This window comes from Rhinopithecus bieti, unplaced genomic scaffold (genome assembly GCF_001698545.2).
Source record: "Rhinopithecus bieti isolate Rb0 unplaced genomic scaffold, ASM169854v2 scaffold_32083, whole genome shotgun sequence".
Taxonomy (NCBI): Eukaryota; Metazoa; Chordata; class Mammalia; order Primates; family Cercopithecidae; genus Rhinopithecus; species Rhinopithecus bieti.
This window is the reverse complement of record NW_016814096.1, coordinates 1,293,932-1,315,718: the sequence shown is the minus strand read 5'-3', so window position 1 is coordinate 1,315,718 and position 21,787 is coordinate 1,293,932. Positions and strand designations below refer to the sequence as shown.

The following is a 21,787-nucleotide window of genomic DNA, read 5'->3' as shown; positions in this document are numbered from 1 at the left end:
AGGGTGAAGTGCAGTGACCTCACTGTAGCTCAGTGAAGCCTTGAACTGCTAGACTTAAGCGATCCTCCCACCTCAGCCTCCTGGATAGCTGGGACTACAGGCACACATCACCACTCCCAGCTAATTTATTTCATTTTTGTAGAGACAGGATCTCACTTTGTTGCCCAGGTTAGTCTCAAATTCCTGGGCTCAAATGATCCACCCACTCCAGCCTCCCAAAGTGCTGGGATTACAATTGTGAGCCACCATACCTGGTCCCTTTTTAATTGTTTAATCCAGAGCCTATATTCCTATGACTAACAATAAACTGAATCAGTATGTCTGTTCAACTCTGACTCTCTCCTCTGGAGTATTTTTGGAATGTGGTTTAGCTTCCTCCCCAAGGCATGAATACCTGTGGTTAAGCATATTCTTTCTGAAGGTACCAAAAGAAATGCACTTCTTTCTGAACAATTCAAAAAACTTCACCATATGGCCACCTAAAAAAATAATAACTAAAAAACAACAACAAAAAAAAAACCTTTTCAATCTTTATCTCTATTGTGAACATTCTATGTTTTACCTCTCAACAAAACCAAATCCTGGCTGCGTGTAGTGGCTCATGCCAGTAATCCCAGCACTTTGGGAAGCCGAGGCAGATGGACCACTTGACCCCAGGAGTTCAAGGCCAGCCTGGGCAACATGGCAAAACCCTGTCTCTACAAAAAACAGAAAAAAATTGCCAAGCATGATGTTGCATGCCTGTAGTCCCAGCTGCTTAGGAGGCTGAGGCTGGAGGATCACCTGAGCCCAGGAGTTTGAGGCTGTAGTGAGCCATGATTGTGCCACTGCACCCCAGTCTGGGAGATAAAGTCAGACCCTGCCTCTAAAACAAAATGAAAGGAAAACTCAAATCCTACTGGAGCCGGAGGAAACCTACAAAGTTTGCAATGTGGGTGCCTCTGTATATACTACACTTGACCGGTTAAGTTTTAATTATTTTTTTATTGTGGTGAAATGCACATATAAAATTTAACCATTTTAAGCGTATAGTTCAGTGGCATTAAGTGCATTCACACTGTTACAACCATCGCCACCATCCATCTTTAGAACCTCTTTATCATCCGAAACAGAAACTCTAAACCCACTAAACAACTCCTAATTTCTCCCTCCTCACAGCCCCTGGCAGCCACCACTCTACTTTCTAGATACCTCTTTTAAGTGGAATCACTTATTAATTTGACAATTCTAGATACCTTTTATAAGAGAAATCATACAGTATTTGTCCTTTTGTGGTTGGCTTATTTCACTTAGCAAAATGTCCTCAAGGTTCATCCATGTTGCAGCACGCATCAGAATTTCCTTCCTTTTTAAAATCTTTCTGCATTCCAATCATCCATTATTTCCTTCATTTTTAAAGGCTGAATAACATTCCATTGTATGTATATATGCCATTTGATTATCCACTCATTCATTAATGGACACATGAGTTGCTTCCACCTTTTGGCTGTTGTGAATAATGCTACTATGAACACGGGTGTATAAATACCTGTTTGAGTCCCTACTTTTAATTCTTTTTGGTATATACTGAGAAATGGAAGTGCTGAACCATATGGTAATTCTAAGTTTAGTTATTTAAGAAACTACCATGCTGCCTTCCACAGGGAATGCACTATTTGACATTCCCACTAGCAATGCATTAGGGTTCCAATTTCTCCACATCATCGCCAACACTTAGGACTTTCTATTTTTTGAGAATAGCCATCCTAATAGATGTGAATAGGTATCTCATGGTTTTGATTTGCATTTCTTTAATGATTAGTGATATAGAGCATCTTGTCATGTGCTTAAGTCATCTGTATATCTTTTTTGGAGAAATGTCTATTCAAGTCTTTTGCTCATTCCTTGTTTTTTTTTGTTTTTATTATTGAGTTGTAGGTATTCTCTACATATTCTGAATATTAACTGTTTACCAGATATATGATTTGCAAATATTTTTCATTTATTCTATGAGTTGCTTTTTCACTCTGCTGGTAGTGTTTTTTGATGCACAGAAGTTTTAATTTTGATGAAGTCTAATTTGCCTTTTCTTTTGTTTGCCTGTGTCATGTCCAACAAATCACTGCCAAATACTGTGTGTCACGAAGTTTTTCCCCTATGTTTTCCTATAAAAGTCCTATAGTTTTAGATCTTACATTTAGATCTTTGATCCATTTGGAGTTATTTTTGGTAGATGGTGTTAAGTAAGGATCCAACTTCACTCTTTTGGGATCACATGTGAATATTCAGTTTTCCTAATGTGTTAAAAAGACTGTCGTTTCCCCATTGAATAGCCTTGGCACCTTTGTCAAAAAATATCTGACCATATACAAGAGGGTTTATTTCTGGGCTGGCTCTCTCTTCTATTCCATTTGTCTAAATGTCTGCCTTTATGACAGCACCACATTGTTTTGATTACCATAGCTTTGTAGTAAGTATTGAAATCAGGAAGTGTGGGACCTCCAACTTAGTTCTTCCTTTTCAAGATTGCTTTGGCTACTCAAAGCCCCTTGAGATTCCATGGGAATTTTGGGGTTAATTTTTCTATTTCTGTGAAAAATAATCACTGGGATTTTGATAGGAATTACATTAAATCTTCAGATCCCTTTGGGCAGTGACAATCAATATAAAATCTCCCAATCCAGCCAGATGCGGTGGCTCACACCTGTAATCCCAGCACTTTGAGAGGCTGAGGCGGGTGGATCACAAGGTCAGGAGATCGAGACCATCCTGGCTAACACAGTGAAACCCCATCTCTATTAAAAAAATACAAAAAAAATTAGCCAGGCATGGTGGCAGGCACCTGTAGTCCCAGCTACTCGGGAGGCTGAGGCAGGAGAATGGCATGAACCTGGGAGGCAGAGCATGCAGTGAGCCAAGATCGTGCCACTGCACTCCAGCCTGGGCAACAGAGTGAGACTCCATCTCAAAAAAATAAATAAATAAAATAAAATCTCCCAATCCATAAGCACAGGAAGTCTTTCCATTTGTTTGTTTTCTTTAATATACTCATTTTTTTATAGGTAAGAAAAGTGAGGTCATTCTTGATGTATACTTGAGAATAGCTTCAAAAATAAGAGGCCTACAGGTTCAAAGTCAGGGCACTGGTTCCTGAAATTCATGCCCTGTCCCCCAATAGAAGCAGTCCCTACAGGGAACACTTTCCTGTCACCCTTGAACTCTTAGACTGCTGTAGCCTCTGACCTCATCTCTTACTTACCCCTCACTCAGGCCATGATTCATTTAGCTAAGAACTATAGGCTGATGGAACAGAAAGCTGTTGTTTGCCTACCCAGCATCCATCCTCCCTTCTTGATAGCATCACAATTTTCCTCAGGGAACCACTTCTCCTCTTTGCTCATGTGTTCTGGATGGGGCTGCCCCAAACAGGTTTCAGGAGCAGTCAGGCCTACTTCATCGGGACATTTAATCTCCTTGGCCAGTTAGTGATCCACAAAGGGCACAGTAGGTTCAATGAGAGCTAATCCCAGGAATTTTACTGGAATGACAGCAGGAAAGGCACTTTGGTTCTACAAGACTGTGAGCAACAAGGATGAGACAAATCTGGGGTTGTGAGGGGCCACCCCATGGGAGCCACGGACAATGCCAGTGTAGAGCAAAGCCAACCAAGAAATGAAGAGAGAGCTTGATGAAGGCATCATCTAATCACCTGGATACAATGATGTCTGAATAAATAAATATGAACCTTTCAGTTACATGAGCCAATCACTTCCTTTTTGCTTAAGCTTCATCAGCTTAGATTCTGTCCCTGGCAACCAAAACCATCCTAATTGAGTCCACTGTAATCTAGTCCCTAATATCAAACCTATACAAGTTTTTAAGTCGGTTTTTCAATGACACTCTGAGCAAATTAATTAAATATTTACATGGTCTTATTCCACAAAGGATTCAAGGTGCCTTACAAATTATATACTATACAATATAAAAGGAAAAGTTATTAATTATAAAACCAGGTCCTGGTGAAAGACAGCCCCAAGGGAACATTAGCATGCAGTTACCATGCATAATACAGAGGCCCTGAGGGTTACTAAATCCAGGCAACAAATTTGGCTCTGGGCTTCCTGTCAGCCAAGGCAAAAATGGAAACAGGGTTAACAAAAACAGTTCATCCAATTATCCATTCATTTCAAGAGCTGTTTAAATGTTCAAGAGCATCTAAAATCTATTTAGATGTAATCTTCAAACCACCTCCTATCGTCTTTTCCAAGGAAGGTTTGTTACTTGATCTATAAAGTTTCCTCTAATGGCCCATAACTACCATACACCACCACAAGGAGGCTTCTTAAGGGCAAGGGCAGCTTATCTTGGTGTCCTTCCCAGTACCTGATAAATAGCAGGCACTCAATAAGTCTGTGCTTCCTGAATACAATTAAAGTATGCTGTGCTGCCAAGATCTAACTAGGCTCATGCACCTGTGAGGATCACAAATCCAATCAGAAAGAAAAAGAGTTGCCACAAGAGAGCTGAGTCACACTTCTTACATAAATCTTCAGTCTGTGACACATTTTTAGATCTTCATCTAACATGAACCAAATCATAATGAGATACTTCCATCTACACTTTGGATGAATCTAGAACAGGAAAGCTGCTCACTCACTCAAGTTAAACTGTAGGCTTTCTACATCATATTGGCTTTGCCGATAATTCACTTATGCTAAATGTCCATTTTAAAACCACTGGGTCTAATTGCAAAGGCTTTAGTTCAGTAGTCAAAACAGAGACATTAAAAGAAGAGTTAATTGGGGCTACATGAATATCATTGAGAAGCATCTGTCCTTAGTGGGATATCTATGTAATTGCAAAAAAAAAAAAAAAAAAAAAAAAAAAGATCTGAAAAAGGCTTTTGGTGATGTGTACATTGTTAATCCAAAAAGCTGAGATGCAGTGACCCAGGTGTCGACGGTTCATGCCTATAATCCCAGCACTTTGGGAGGCCGCCAAGGGAGACTCGCTTGAGCCTAGGAGTTTGAGATCGACTTAGGCAATATATGGAGACCCCATCTCTACAAATAACTAAAAAAATTTTTAAAGGGCTGTTTAAATGTTCAAGAGCATCTAAAATCCTGTCCCCCAATAAAAGCAGCCCCTACAGGAGACACTTTCCCATCACCCTTTAACTCTTAGACTCCTGTGGCTTCTAACCTCATCTCTTACTTCCTCCTCTCTCACGCCATGATTCATTTCCCAGGGATTTTTCCTGGGAAAGAATTCCATTGTTTGACACAGGCTTCATTAAGGACCCCATTTCTACATTGCATCGATGTGAGTATAGCGTAGTGGATAAGAACATTGGCTTTTGACTCAAGTCCTTCTTCCATTCTTTACTAACTGTGTGACTTTCTGGAAGTTTCTTAGCCTCTCAGTTCTCTGTGAAATGGGAGTAAGAATATCTCCGAAGGATATCTTAAGTATTATGTAGCAAAATATTTGTAAAACACTTAGCACAGTTCATGGCACATAGTAAAGACTTCAATATAAAATGCATGTGTATGTGTGTGAGTGGGCATGTGTGTATGTGTGTTGGCATGTGTGTAAACTAAGGTGACTGGAATATAAGCCAATGCCTAAAATCACAGAATGGGCAAATCTTGGTGACTTAGCTACTTAGAATTGATTCATTTATTCATTTTATATTAGACATTTGACATATACAGTACAGACTAATTCAACTTTTCAAAATAATAAACGTATTAGAAAGGCCTGAGAAAGCATCCCACGGGGAAAGAAATATAAAACCCAAACCGCAATAGGTGCACAGTGACACAGCATCCCTCCTGCCATGGCCAAATCCCAGACATCCTCACCAATGTCTGAAGTGCAAAGTTACATTTATACATGGCAGCTCTGAAAGGGAAGACCCAAGTCATTTCTTGCCAGAATCTGCATTGTGGTTGTCTGTCAACTACACAGCCTGAAGCACCCTCCTCCCTACCTGAATTGTCAAGTTGCTTTTGGTATTCAGGACTTTCCTCTCGGCATCCTGGAATGCTTTCTGCAGCCTCTGTTCCATTGTCTGAGCAAACTTGCAGGACTGTATGTTGTCCGCTTGGCTCACAAACTGCAGCACTAGAATGAGAGTAGTCAATCAGTGCTCACCAAAGCTCCATGCCTCAGTTCCTTGGATTTAATGGTGGTCATTATACAAAAAGCACGATTTCAGATGAGAGGAATTAGGCAAATAAATAATAAGGCCAGACAAGGTTTGATTGTAGTTTTGAAAGTGGCTCTTAAGATGATTTATAACACAGAAGAATTAAAAGCACGATCAAACCAGAGATTCCCTCTAATGCAAAAGATTTCATGATTTTATCTAATTGGAATATGTAGACATCTGCTCAAAGACTGACAAATCATAATCTAAGAGAGATCATGCCTTCTGTTTCTTTGGAGGGAAGAAAATCAATTGACCTCCATTGCTAAGTTGATTGTTTCGATTTTAAGAGTTTCTCTACTCCTGTAGGTTACAAACTTTGCAGACCAGAAATCACCAGAGAGTTTGAAAAAAGTATATTCTAAGACCTAAACTCAGAGATTATCATTCAGTGGCATCTGGAACCCATTGCTCCAAACTATAGATCTTTCTTTTGCACGTTCAACTATTATTAGTATCCACTGATAATATAGAAAAAAATATAAAATATAGTACCTGGTGCTCAAAAGTACTAAGTATGTAAATTGGGAAGGAAGGCTCCTATGATAGAACATTTCTAGCAAATCTAGGGTTGGAAGAGTTTGGGCTCATGTGCAAGGAACTTGGACATTTGATGAGCAGGACCCCTTGAAGAAGATTCACAGGGACTTTAAAAAATGACATAGCAGCTAGCGATGGAGTTTTTAAACAGGTGTCCACTTGGTACTGCCTTGAACCCAAGAATGGATAAAATCCTTTCCTTCCGAGTCACTTGCCTGTTTTTAGTTGGAAGTAGCCTGCAGGCTGGGGATTCCATGGGGAGGCAAGTACTGCCACAGACTGTAAGTTTGGGGTGTGTTGCTTCAGGTCTGCAGTGACGTTGCTGACTCCATACACACCCAGCATTTCGATCACCACAGCAGGCAAATACACCAACCTCCCTTTGGTAGCATAATAACCAACTGTGACATTATGAGAATATTCCAGAATGTCCACCTACAAAACAAATGGACCCACAAAACCTATTGTTTATTTCCACAGTACTTTAAGTTCTTCTTGGTATTTCTTAGAACCACGGCTATTAGAAACAAGACTGGAGAATAGAATGTTCTCATTCAACAAATATTCTTAACAATCCTATAAAGCATAATTTGGATTGGCAAGTCTCAAAATATCACAAAAACAACAAAATATAATTTACATCAAATCTTCACGGAATAGAATTTAATCTGTATCTTCTTTATTCTTTAAGTGCCTCAGTATAATCCTGTGACAATCTATTACTATTACCAAAAAGGCAGAGAGGGGAGAGTAGTTTAAAGAGATTTTCAGTGAATGAAATGCTGGGGAAAATCACTTTTTGTATTTCTCATCATTTGTGAGAATTAAAAGGTAGAAATGATAGATTAAGTGGGGGCACCTTTGGGGCACGGGTCAAGAAGTAAAGTGAATTCCTCTTTCTAGAAGCAGAGAGAAGACTCATTCAGACTCTGTCCTTGGCTTGTAAATTGGTTTAAGACCAAGGCGGGGATGCACCACAGAGAATTTCTCTGACAGCTGAATCCTAGGGGACACTGATGGTCTGAGGTCTTTCTGTCTCAATTGTAAGATTTTGAGGCTTTAGATTTTATTATTATTTTTTCTTTTTTCTTTCTTGATGTTACATATTTACAGTTCAGGGTTTTAAAATTTCTTTTGGTTTTATATATTAAATGTAATGTTTATTATAGAATTTATGTATTTGAAAAACAGAGAAAAGAGTAACATATATAAACACATAGATATATGTACGCAGCTCCTTTTTTTCTAAGTTTTTATTGTGGTAAAATACACACAATATACCATCTACCATCTTAACCATTTTTTAGTGTGCTGTTCAGTGCTATTGAACACATTTATAATGGTGTACAGCTATCACTACCATCCATTTCCAGAACTCTTTTCATCTTGTAAAACTGGAACTCAGGGTTTTGTTTTGTGAGTGTTTTTTTTTTTTTTTTTTTTTTGGACAGGGTCTTGCTCTGTCACCCAGACTGGAGTACAGTGGCGTGATCACAGCTCACTGCAGCCTTGACCTCCTGGGCTCAAGCAATTCTCCCACCTCAGCCTCTCGAGTAGCTAGGACTATAGGTGTGTGCCACCATACCTGGCTAATTTATATATGTTTTGTAGAGATGGAGGTCTCACTACGTTGCCCACACTGATCTCAAACTGCTGGCCTCAAGTGACCCTCCCACCTTGGCCTCCTAAATTGTTGGGATTACAGGCATGAACCACTGTGCCTGGCCAGTAAATTTTTGACACCTGCTTTCTCCCCATATTCTTGCATCTCCGTGTGTATTTTCCAAAGGAAGCAAGACAACTGATTTTGCAACAGGATGGGTGTGCCTTTACTTCCTCCACATTGTGTGCTCCCCCTCAGTTTTCCCTGAAGATGGTGCTCAAGATGATTTTAGGTGGAACAAGAGGTATTTCAGCATGGAACGTGGACACAGCACAAGACGACACTAAATCAACTAAATCACTCAGTGAGAAAGTTGTTCCCTTTCAACCCTTCCAATGACCCCAAAGAATAAGTCTCAGTTTAGTCAATATTTGCTTTTAACATCTCTCTAACCCTTGCTAATTCCTTTTTTAAATAAACAAACAAACAAAGGGATACCAGGCTCAGCCTTAGAGCTTTCTGCAAGCAACAACCTCTAGCTTGAATTTAACAAGCTGTTTGGTTTACACTATTCTCATTCTTACCATCACCTTTTATTTGTGGCAAATGATCTTGATTTCCATTTATGGTGTAATATCAAATGCCTTTTCTACTTAAGTTTTTAAATGAAAGCCCATTAAAAAAAAAAAAAAAAAAAAAAAAAAAAACGAATACTCATTGTCACACTGGTCTGTGATGATATGCAGCAACAGACCAAAACTATAAAAGTAGTTTGAGAATGATTGAAGATTAGTGAAAATTGTATCAGGCAACTAAATGGAAATATTCACCTTTTCAACTTCCCATAAAGTTTCTGGTGCAGAAATCATAAGAGCCTCTCATAGAATGCATTTCTTTCTTTTTTTTTTTTTTTTTTTTTAGAAATATATAAAAGAGATCGACAATGACCAATAAAGTATGTGCCAAATCTCCTTTCTAGTCCTCCGTGTTGATGGGAGGGAAGGGGGTCGGTAAGCTGACTGCAGCTGTAGGACAGAACATCAAAAGAAGAAGCCAGAGCAATAGTGTTTAGTGGTGCAAACGGGAGTCTACTGACTGCCAACTGCATTTACTGTTTGAAAACTTGGAATCAAACCCAAAGATGTAAAGTGAAGCTTCCATCTCTTAGATAAGCCGTCAAAATCAGCCAGCATCAAAATCATTAAACAGTACTTGGCATTAAAAGAAAAAATGTTTACTTCCCTGTCTGCAGTGGGCAATTTAAGCAAAGTCAGACTCGATTTACAGGTCAGGGTAATTTTTGAATATCCAGAAATAAATCACTCTTCATGACAGTGACAAAAATAAGGGGAAAAGCAATGGAGAGTTTTCTAGAGAATTACACGAACAATGTAAATACTTTCCCCAAACAATGGGATAATGGGATGGTTTAAAACAATATATCCAGGCTTGTTTCTTTGTTTGTTTTTGAGGCAGAGACTCACTCTGTCGGCCAGGCTGGAGTGCAGTGGCACGATCTCAGCTCACTGCAACCTCCACCTCCCGGATTCAAGCGATTCTCCTGCCTCAGCCTCCAAGTAGCTAGGAGGCACCCACCACCATGCCCAGTTAATTTTTGTATTTTTAGTAGAGACGGGGTTTCACCATGTTGCCAGGCTGGTCTCAAACTCCTGACCTCAAGTGATCGCCCACCTCGGCCTTCCAAAGTGTTAGGATTATAGATGTGAGCCACACACCTGGCCAACATATCCAATCTTTAAAAAGAAATCTAGACATAAAGCAACTAGTCTCCATTTTCCATCTCAAAATTAGACCTTTTTCTTGAGCCACTACACATTAGCTAGTTGTCAAAGTGAAGACAGATTCTACTTCTGGCCAGTGTTGTTATGATGTCTAGAAAGGAGGAAAACAATCTTAACATATTCTAGACCCAAGAGCCAGACTGTGATGGATTAGCTTGGTTACAAAGCAAAGCACTTACGTGAGCTGAGACATCGTTCTGGTGGAAAGCCTTCCGCAATGCCTGTGTGAGCCCTTTGGCGATACTGAACTTCAAGGATTCACTGATCTGCGCTCTCCTTTGGGTTAGAAAGAGAACTGTGGAGCAAAATAGAAGCATGGCAATCAGGCAAGGCGGCAAGCCTCATCATTCACTTGCCCTCCGCTCCTCACAGCCGCCACCTTCTGCAAGTTCTGGGCAGAGATGGTAAGCACAGGGCCATCAGTGACGGGGTGGGCTGGTAGCTCTGTGGGTCCTGCTAAAGTCCTAAGGAAAGAAGGCCCTAGCCATTTGTGTGACCCAAGTAGAAAGAGAGCTGGAATGCTGGTGGCATTTCATTTCTGACAGATGCTGCCTCTGACTTTGAAAGCCGGCTCGACAGTGCATACGATGAAATTCCTGCAACAACATTCACAGACAGCCTCCTTAGGTGCAGGCCCTGAGCTCGGTGCTGCAGCCTCAAACAACCTTGGATTAGGAAGGTGCCATCCCCATCTCACAAGTGGGATGGAGACACAGGACAGAGAATAGGCATTTGGGATCGAATGTGACAGGTGTTGTTGGAAGGGAAGCCTAGGACACTGCCAGAGCTCCTAGGAGCACCCAGCCCTGAATTTGATAAAGGGATGGGAATCAGGGAAAATTTCCATCGGAACTGATGCTTCAGCTAAGTTCTGAAGGATCACAAGAGTGAAATTTGACAAGGGGGAAGAGATTCCCCTCACCCCCTCTCAGCAGAGGGAGCACCAAGCGCAAAGGCGCAGGGGAAAGAAGCAAAATATTTCAGTGTACAGTAGTTCCCTCTTAGCCACAGTGTTACTTTCCATGGCTTTATGTACTGGAGTCAACCACAGTCTGAAAACAGGTGAGTATGGTATTTTGAGAGAAAGAGTCAAAGAAAGGGAGAAAAAGACCACATTCACATCACTCTTATTACAGTCTATTGTTATACTTGTTCTGTTTTATTACTAGTTGTTGTTGACCTTTACTGCACCTAACTTATAAATTAAGCTTTATCATAGGTATGTATGAATAGAAAAATTCACAGTTTATATAGGGATTGGTACTAGCTGCAGTTTCAGGCATCCACTGGGAGTCTTGGAATAGATCCCCTGCAGATAAGAGGGGACGACTGTAAATATATGTTTAAGCTTGGTCCTAAGGGCAATGAGAAATGAGTTTTAAGCAAAGGAATGCATTTTAGGAGGTTCTCGACTGCAGACTGGAGAACAGATTGAAGGGGGGGGACTCTGAAGGCAGAGAGATAAATGTGGCTGTTGTTGCAGAAATTTAGGTGAGTGACGATGACAGTGTGAACTAGGGAAGTGGCAGTGTGAATGAGGATGGAGAGAAGGGATATCCAGGAGGTAGAAGTGAAAGGAACTGGTGATTGATTAGATGTAGCTGGGTTGGTGGGGGGCTGGGAAGAAGACAGAGAAGACAATGTTTCCAACTTCTGCCTCTGAGGGGCCAGGGCTGCCTGCCACCCAGAGGAGAGTGGAATGGAGTGGGGACAGAGAGTGGAAACCCAGATGGTATAATTTCTTGAGAAACAGAAAGAGATACTGTACTTTTTGCTATGCCTAATTTCATAATTTCCCATTTTAGAATAGGATATATCTCAAGATATAATTTCATTTAATTCTTCGTGGGGTGAGGAGGAAGGCAGGATGTGAGCATTCAACACTGGCGTGCTCTTTCAAATAATTTGTCTAATTTTTTATAGCAAACATTGCCACACTATGAAAAGCTCTCCATGCATTCTAGACCTGCTTTGCTACAGCTGGGGAGTGGGGGCTTGAAAGACAGCACCCCATCCTTGCTCACAATTCTGGTGCTGTCTATCCCACTTTTTCAAGAAAGTCTTCTTTCTAACATCAAAAGAAATCCTGGGCTCCCACATAGTGTGCAGAAGTTGTACTTTTGCTATCAGCTAATTGAAAAAAATGCAAGACAAAAGCCTTTCTGAACTCTGTAGCACTTCCCAAGATGTTGTATTTTACGAACCACATCATTCATTCATGTAAGACATCACTGATGCAAAACAGTACCTTTGCATTCTTAGGCCCACTGGCAGAACTGTGGTTTCCGGGGGCTTCTGATATCAGGACTGATCCTAGGACCAGACCCATGCCGCATCAGGCTCTCTCTCCTCTACCACTTGCTAAATCTCATGGTTTCACAACCTTGGCCCTATAGATGTTTTAGGCGGGATTAATTTTTGTGGTTGGGGCTGTTCTGTGCACTGTAAGATGTTGAGCAGTATCCCCAGTCTCTATCCCACCAGATTTTAGTATACCTCCAGCCACCAAGTATAACAATCAAAAATGTCTCCAGACATAGCCAAATGTCCCTGGGGGAGGGTGAAAAATCTCCCCTGGTTGAGGACCACAGATCTAAAACAAACATTATTGCTACATCTCTGAGGCCAGGCTTGCTGCTTTCAGATCAGAACAGTGGTCTCATACCTGTCTTCACCAGGAGCTTACTGGACATCTGACACTCCAGGTTGGATGACATTTTGCCAGAAGTGACCACTGCAGCCGATGCGGCAGGAAGGGCAGCATCCGTGTTTTCTGCTCGCAACGGTGGCAACCGGGTGGCCTTCACTGAGGCTGTAATGGATGTCAGTGCGGCCGTGACTGTCAGTGGGCGTGGCGTGGATGCTCTGGGCATCTCCGGGTTGGTGGGGTTTGGGAGGCCAGTGTGCATGGCTTGTGGTTTCCTGGGGAGGTAAGTTGTAGACAACAGGCCAGAGGCAGTGCCCATGTTTCCTTGCATGGCTGTATGTGTGCTTGTGGTATGTCCTGTTCTTGCATACATGTAGGTTGGCGTGAACGGGAAGGCTGTATGGACTGCCCCTGGTGTCCTCTTTGGGCCAGACACAGCCTTGTTTGTGATATTTTTAGCCAGAGTAGTCACCGAACTGCTCTTAGCTGGTCCTGAGGCCACGGCCAAAGGGCTGCTGCTGGTGCCCTTAGCCACCAGGGCTGCAGACAATGCAGGTGGATTAGATTTCCTCAGAAACAATGTGACGGCAGCTGCTGCTGTTGGCTCTACCTTAGATGACACTGTGTCCACTGTAAAGAGAGAAAAAACAAAGTTTGTCATTGGCTAGAAATGCACGTGTCACTTGTTCTGATGATGAATGGATGTAACTTATGGATTTGCTAGGGTGAAGTCTCTGTAACCTGACTTGCAGTGGACAGAACTCAGGCAAAACAACTCTAGGCTCATTAAGTTGATTAACCATAACAAGAATGCCACTTACAGCACAGCTATGGTTGACAGCAAGAATGCTTACATTGTGAATAGTTTCAAAAGCTCAGGTGGGCACAGGATCAATGAAGTGACTACTTGGGGCTGCTAACTCACTCCTGATAGAGGGTACGAGCTCCTTCAGAGCACGGCTGGTATCTGCGTTGAGCTTGAAGATGCTTTGACCACAAAAGCAGTCATGCCTGTTTTGGGGGTACTGGGAAACAAACTACCTGCATTAGTGGCTGCACCTGTCCATTTCTTGGGGTGCTGAGAGGCCCGCAGCACTCTGGAGGAGGTCCTGGGAAAGACACTGGTCGAAATAGAAGATTCAGTAGCAGAGTGATATCTCAAGATGTTCTGGAATGGTGTGGAAGCATTTCTCTCAGGTGATGAATTGAGGTCACTGGAAATTTCAGAACCTGTATCTGTTCCATCTGAAAGCATTTCCTGCAAGCTACCTGGAGGAGTTGGTCTTGACGAGGTTAGCAAAAGAGGATGTGCTGGCTGGTTGGGCAACTGTAGTTGAGGATGAGACACAGAATGTTGAGTTGTGGGTGAGTAATACGCAACTTCAGCTGTTTGGAAGTCTATGGAATGGTTGTTATTGCCTGTGGGCCAGAGGTCTACATGGCTTCCAACCACGGTCACGTCTGACTGTTGCACAGGCTGCTCAGTGCTTGTACTGAGGACCAGATCCTGAATGCTAAACCCTTCTGCAGTCACTGAATGCCCAGCAGTGTCTTTGAAATCCTGAGATTTTATGGCATTGGCAGCTGAAGTTAAACCACTGGGAGGAGCCGTTGGAGCTAAATGAGTTTCCCAACTTGTGGTGCTAATTGTGTGTCCATTTAAATCATAATTTGTTTGCTGCTGCAAGCCAGATATTATTGATTCTGTGGAAAGGGATCCGGTTTCTGCTGAAAGAGAACTCCAGAAAACATCTGTGGTTGCTGGCTTTTTCATGTCTCCTATTGTTGAGGAATCATATACATCCATGGAGGAGGGCGATGATCTCACCTGTTTGGAAGCTGAAGCTGGCAACCCAGAATGGTCCACAGCAGCTGCGTAAGCCTCTGGCTTGGTGTTGGAAAAGCCAAGAGATGGGAAAACAGTCTGAGTGGCTTGTATGGAGAGTATGGAAGGCAGAGGTGATCCTGAAGGACGGGGATTTGTCCTTGGTGCTGTAACGATGGGAGATGAGATGTGATCGGTGCTGAAATCAGAGACAAATCCATTTACAGTGTGAAGACTCAAAACCTCTTTCCTTGGAAAGGCCTGGAGAGGAATCGTCACATTTGCTTCCTCATTTTTCCTTAAAATGGCTGTCACACTGTCCTTTTTCCACCGGGGAAATGTCCAAGATGTGGAAAGATTAGGAACTTTGCCTGAGAGGAGCAAGTCTCTAGTTGTAGAAGGGGACCCATGACTGCCCTCTGCTGGAAGAGTGGGCATTTCTAGCACGGGAGATGGGGAGGCATGATTCTCTGTGGGCTGGAGGAAAGTAAGTACAGAGGGAAAGTTGGCTGTCCCAGTTGATGGTGATGTGGGAACCACCTCAGAAAGGATGGCTTGCTCTCGACCCAGTGCAGTGATATGCAGAGGAGAAGGCACCAAAGAAGAAGAGGTGTGTTCTGCCGAAAGGGCGGGCCCTCTGGAATTCTCTGGAGCTGCTGACAAACGCAGCGGGTTAGCAGAGTCATTTGCAGTGTCAGGGGCTAGCTTTCTGCTGTTCATTTCTACGGCCCCTGATTCTGCAGTCTGGAAAAGTGGAGGCTCAGCCTCATGGGTCGCTGTGTCTGTATTCTTAAAAGTTGGCAAAGACACCCCACTGTGCACTCTTCCAGCCATCCCAGCTTTGATCTGCTGGGTGGATGCAGGATCTGAAGCCACTTCCAACATTGACCATGAGGGGCTTCCATTTGGAAGCTGAGGAAGACTTCCAAGTGCTGGGGGAGGGGGAGACGGATGGGACAGTTCTGCCACAGGGATCAAAAACCCAGGTGTGGATGAGCCTGCTGAATGGGGACCCTCTGTTGGGGACAGCTTGGAATGCCACTTTGTTGAGGATCCAGAAACACCTAGATGAGGGATGCCTATGAGATCCTGAGCATTTTGGGATAGAGTGTGCTCCATTTCATCAGAAAATGGGATTAGGTGATTAGCTATGTTCTGACCTGAAGAGGAGTCAGCTGGAGGTGTTTGGGGAACTAATGGCACTTTGGGGGGTTGCTCTGCTGGTTCAGAGATGATGGAATGAGGTGAGTCAGGAGCCAATGAAGAGGATGGAAGTGGAGGGAGGAGTGGGGGAATGTCTGACCTTGGGGGATGCTTTGAAATGGAGGGAGCCAATGCCCATACTGGCTGGGATGGGGGGACAGCACTGAAGGACGTCCCTGAAGGGACTGTGGACAACGAGGGGAGCATGCTGGTGAGAGGCAAACCTGACACATCGGCTGCTTCTTGTCCCCCTTTAGGCCCCGGTTGGACCAGGGACTCGGTAGACTCCTTGGAAGGTTCGAGGGAGGAGCTATGTCCGCTTCCTTGGTAAAGGGAAGAAGAGAAGTCCACGTGAGCCCTAGTTCTGTGGTGTGTCTTGGACGCAGGGGTTCGGGCTGACTGTGGCAAGCTTGTGTTGTCAGAGGACTGTCCCAGCATGGTCTTGCTTCTGTCTGCTGCTGAGGAAGACTTGACTTCTGTGAAAGGCCATGTTGGTGAAATTGGTAACAATTTCCCAGGAGGAAATGACTCTGGAGTCCGGGTGACATTCATCTGTAGATTGTCTGTTCCTGTGAAACAAAATATCAGGCCGTCAGGGGTTGGATGTTCATGAAGTGCCTGCTGTGGTCAGGTGCTGGAGACAAAGGTGTGTGCAAGACAGGCTCTGCCTGGACGCATCACAGAAAGCTCAGGAAACAGAGTCAAACAACAAATTACATAATATCAAGTAGGAAAATGTTGCAGTGAACCTACAGGGCAGGGTTGGTGGGAAGCACTTTCTGATGAAGTGATGTTTAAGGAAAGATGTGGAAAATACTTGTGTATTAAAAAAAAATTTTGGGGTACCACCCAAAAGGCATGGACTGTGAAACTTGCAACCTAGAAACTCAAAGCTGAATGTGGTCAACTGCCATGGTCAATGACACCAAAATAACCTCATCCAGGAACCGAGAATGCACAAAACTAAAGAAGAACTGTGTATTCAAGCATGAATCTTTTTTTAGGATCCTGAGGCATCTCATATGAAATATTTGAGGTTGTCTGTTTGGAAAGATGGCTCCAATGAAACATATTTATCTTCTTGGATTTAAAAGGTTTCCAGGTGCTATCATTCACGCCATGTCAAACAGCAAAGGATATTTTCTTTCAGATTAAACTATTTCAGAAGGAAAAACAAGGAAGGAGACACTTCTCACAGGGCCTGGTGTCACAAAAGCACCTGCAGAGGGCAGAACTGTCGACACTCATGTGTGGCCCCACAGGCAGACAGACAAGGAGGCAGGGCATAAGCTGGTAACCTCCGCTGAAAAGGAGGTGAGGAAACAACTCTTGGAAAGCTGGAAGTTCACTCTGAATTAGGCAATATGCTGAAAAATTCCTTTCTCATTCTTCCTTTTCTTGTTTTTAAAATTCCCCATTCTTGGGATTTACAGATACCAAGAAATTGGCCTTACATCATTTTAAGAACTCATCAGGGTATAAGCCAATACTACATCAGGCTGTTGACTTGATTTTATAGGAGAAACCAACTCCATTTCCTAGGCAGGCCATAATCAGATGCCCAGCTCAGCCTGACTGTCTCCTGATCACCAAATCAGGATCATTAGGGTGCTTTCTGCAGAGCCAAAGCTCCCTCTGGCCTCCACTGGCCCATCTCAAATAGAAATAAGTGGCAAAATGCATATATAGTTCCAAGACACCAAAATATGCATAGTATTTCATTAAAATGCATGTCCTCCTTAAGAACTGGTTCATGGTTTGCAATGGAAATTGTGTTTCTATGTTACCACATGCAGGTGGTACTCCCCCTCAGACACTTGCAATTTTATACAGAAGGTGGATACGGCTTTCATGCCTCAATCCTCCTTGTTCATGTTGCTTATCTCCTAGATAGCCTCAACTTCACACTTTGCATGCAGTCTTATCTGGTTACTTATATGGGTAAATATAACATCTGTATAAGGTATTTTGCATTTTGTATTTTCAGTTAAACTTTAGAATCCACTTTTATGTGGATGTCAGGTGAAATCTGTGTAGGATTTCTTCTTTTGTACCTTCGTTTAAATGGATTCTCCAACTCATGGATTCAAGAATCAAAACAAATTCATCTTGTTTCAATTACATAGCCTTGTAACTCAGAAAAAGGATGCTACAGGCTGAGCAGCTTTTGCTTTCAGCAGGAAGTTTTGCAAACTCTTTCACAAAAAAAAAAAAAAAAAAAAAAAAAAAAAAAAAAAAAATTCTGCGAACAGGATGGAGGAATGGGGGCTAATACCAAGGGATCTGTAACTGACTGAAGGACCATGGCCAAGAGAGACTGATGGAAAACTCCATGCTGAAGTGAAGACAGACAGTCTCTAGTGGATTTGCTTCTACTGGACCTTGTTGTTTTCCAGACTAGAAACTAGTGTTTCCCAAAGTAGCTCCTATGAAGCACAGTATTCCAAATGCCTCATGAAGAAAAGTTTCTATGAACAATCTTGAGAAGCGCTGTATACAAGATTCACATGTGAAAGTCATTAATGATGTTGACCATATCTTTCTGGCTCTCCCACTTCCAAGCCCATGGGAGGATTGAACATCTTGGATACTTCTGTGGCTGATGGGGGCCATGTAACTAGTTCTGGCCAACGAGTCTGTAAGCAGAAATGACAAGTGTCACTTCTGGGCTAGAACATTTAAGTGCTGGAGGAAGACTCTCCGGAACTTACTTTCTCCATAGCAAAACAAAACAAAAAGAAACAAAACCTAGCAACATATTTCAGTAAGTTTCTACTGAAAAACAGAAGGAGAAGACAAAGAAGGAAGAGAAAGAAGAAACTAGAAATGTTCAAAGTGTTTGCTGGTTCACCAGCCTGCATCTCCTATGGACTTTGCTGACCAAAGATATACAGGCAGCACGAGCAAGAAGTTAGCCTTTGCCATTTTATGTCACTGCAATTTGGGAGTTGTCATTCAAACATAACCTAACTTACCCTAACCTATTCAAAAACTGACACCAGAGTGGATGTGGAATTTATGTGGGTATATTCTCATCATCATGTAAATAAAGGCTCAGAAAAGTCTCATAGACAAGAAAACATAAGAGGTATGTAGTAAAAAATTAATAAATAGGATGTTGGATGATTTAATTAAATTTGTTTAGCCAATATTTCTCAAACCTATTTGACTGCTGGAATATGTTTGGGATATTTCTCAAAAACATTTAACCTCAGAATTTACTGACTTAAAAAAAAGCTCAATGATACACATAAAGCCAAGGGAGAAAGCATGTTTACTAAATTACCAAATGATACCCAATTCAGAAGAACTGATTTGAAGAATTTCAGAAAAACATGTTTCAAAGATATGTCAACTGACTGAAATTATTACTAAAGGAAGACACATATAAGGATTCAATATAAAGGTTTGCCCTTAGTCCAAAAATTACCTAGACAGGAACAGGATGGGGGCACTTCCCTTTAAGAATAGCCTATGCTATCTGTAGGCAGAGTTGACTAGAGTTCCTGATGAACTAGAAGAGAAATATAGGCCAGCAAGGAAATGACAAATCCTTAGGTTACATTAATTTTTTTCACTCTTTAACTAGAAGAATAGTTCATACTTAGAAAATAATATCTACATGTAAAATAATATCTATATGTAAGTATCTATACTTAGAAAATAGCATCTATATGAAATGAACACTCATGTGCCTCTTAGCTTAACAACAGAGTCAATATTTTTAGAGCCCTCTCCCTGGTATCTGTCTGGGTTCCCTCTGTCTTTCTTTTCCCCAGAGATAACCACCATTATAGGTTGAATTTTAAAACTTAGTTGATTTTCAAGGGGATGAGGTTTACTGTTCTCTGCCCTACTCAGCGCATACCTAGGCAGCTGGGGTGAATTCTGTCACATCTTAAGAAAACATTAAGAAACTGATATGTGCTAGTACATGATGTTTTTGGAGGTGTTTTACATTATAAAAAGGAAAAGGTTTATAAAGGGAGAGTCCCCATTTGCACACTGGACTGAGGAGATCCCTGGTGGTACTCAAAACTTCATGACCGAAAAAGCATCTTGATGGCTAAGCTTCAAGGCTTTGTGTCTCCACCCAAATCTCACCTGGAATTGTAATCCTCATAATCCCCACACGTCAAGGGAAAGACCAGGTCGAGGTCATTGAATCATTGGGGTAGTTTCCTCCACGCTGTTCTCATGATAGTGAGTGAGTTCTCACAAGATCTGGTTTTATAAGGGGCTCTTCCCCCTTCACTCAGCACTTCACCTTCCTGCCACCTTGTGAAGAAGGTGCCTTGCTTCCCCTTCACCTTCCACCATGATTGTAAGTTTCCTGAGGCCTCCCCAGCCATGCTGACCTGTGAGTCAATTAAACCTCTCTACTTTATAAATTACCCAAGTCTCGGGTATGTCTTTATAGCAGCGTGAAAATGGACTAATACATGTATCATTCGTATCAATTTTACTTAAAGATTTAGGGGAAACATACTCATATATAAAGATAAATATACTTTCTTGAGTAGAATGCAAAATTCAAATGACCGATCCAAGATAAAACTAAGGCCTTCAAAGACATGTTTGTGCCTGTCATTGTCCCTGGGGTGTCAGTTTACTCTTCACTGTAATAGCAGGTATTAATTAGGTCAGTAAACATTTGAAAAGACTGATTCAAGAAACCACAATCTCCCTAAAATATGTGAAAAAGAAACTGGATGTGTTATTTAGTGCTCCAGGGACAGAACTAGGGACAGTGGGAAGAAGGTATAAAGACAGAGATTAGAACTTAACAGAAACATTTCCTTAATTATTAAAACCACTGAAAACAAAATGAGCTGGCTTAAAGTCAGTGACTTCTCCACCATTAGAAGTTTCCAAAAGCGCATATTTTAAGTTCACTCACCTCACCTTTCCTTCCTTCCTTTCTTCCCTCCCTCCTTTTGTATCTTCCATCTGCAAATGCCTGTTGTATGCCGGACACTGGGTTAAGCAATGTCTTATGGAAAAACATACATGGTCTCTGACTTCATGGAACTCAGAATTCTATGGGAGATATGGACTCCAGCATTTTTCAAATGTAAAAACGATAAATGTTACAGATGAAAGATCCATAGTCCTATGATCTGATCAGGGAGGTCAGAAAGCACATCCCTGAGGAAGCGACTATCAAGATCCAAAGAATGAATAAAAGTTAACCAAGCAAAGAGGGTAGAGAAAAGCATTCCACATAAAGGAACAAGCATATGCAAAGGCCCTGTGGCAGAACTGACAGAAGGTAACCACAGCTAGATCAGGAACAGCAGGTGGGCAAGAAATTAGATTAAAGCTGCAGAGGGAGGCGACAGCCAGACCATTGCTCCAGTGGCCATCAGCTCCCTCTGTAGCACTGTGGGTTTTAGTTTGATGGGGAGGGTGGGAGCAGGTGATGCACAGGAGCAAATTTATGTTTTGGAAAAACCATCCTGGCTGTGAATAACAGATGGGAAGGGACAAAAACAGCAGATGGCAGAGTGCTTAGAAAACACCTGCAGTTGTCCAGGCTCAAGATGACAAGAATGTTGTAAAGAGAAGTTGAGCCCTGCATGGGAGATGGAAACAGATCCTCCTTTATGGTCCCTTTCAATTCTCAGAGTTCCAGATTCTACTATTGCTTTAAATATGTTTGTGTCTACACGTGAAATGTTTTGAGTTTTTTCTCCTTTACGCCTCCCATTGAGAGGGTGTGTCTATGTCCCCTCTCCTTGAATCTGAGTGGGCTTGAGTCTGTTTGACCAATAATGCCACGTGACTTCCAAAGCAACATCATCAAAGGCCAGGTCACTTTAGCTTGGTCTCCTGGAATGCTTGCTCTTGGGATGTTCCCTCCGTCTCTCCTGGAACCCAGCGCCCACTCTGTGAGCAGCCCACACCATGTGGAGAGGCTATGCCTGACCACTCCAATCCACAGTCCCAGCTGAGCCAAGCCTGCCTGGCATGCTAG

The 21,787-nt window shown here is 42.3% G+C and overlaps 1 protein-coding gene across 3 annotated transcripts in view; it reads right to left on the bottom strand.

Moving 5' to 3' along the window:
* KIAA1549L (KIAA1549 like) overlaps window positions 1–15,726 on the bottom strand; it is a 128,175-nt gene extending 112,449 nt beyond the window's left edge. For 2 of the 3 annotated variants that reach the window (XM_017849748.1, XM_017849749.1), the window contains exons 1-5: window positions 13,824–15,726; window positions 12,801–13,412; window positions 10,315–10,430; window positions 6,946–7,165; window positions 5,972–6,105 (exon numbers count right to left, since the gene is read on the bottom strand). In XM_017849748.1, coding sequence (XP_017705237.1) covers window positions 5,972–6,105; window positions 6,946–7,165; window positions 10,315–10,430; window positions 12,801–13,412; window positions 13,824–15,726 — 2,985 coding nt within the window. The remainder of the gene's footprint in view (window positions 1–5,971; window positions 6,106–6,945; window positions 7,166–10,314; window positions 10,431–12,800; window positions 13,413–13,823) is intronic. The other variant, XM_017849750.1, reaches the window with a different exon arrangement.
* Between the last annotated feature and the right edge of the window lie 6,061 nt (window positions 15,727–21,787).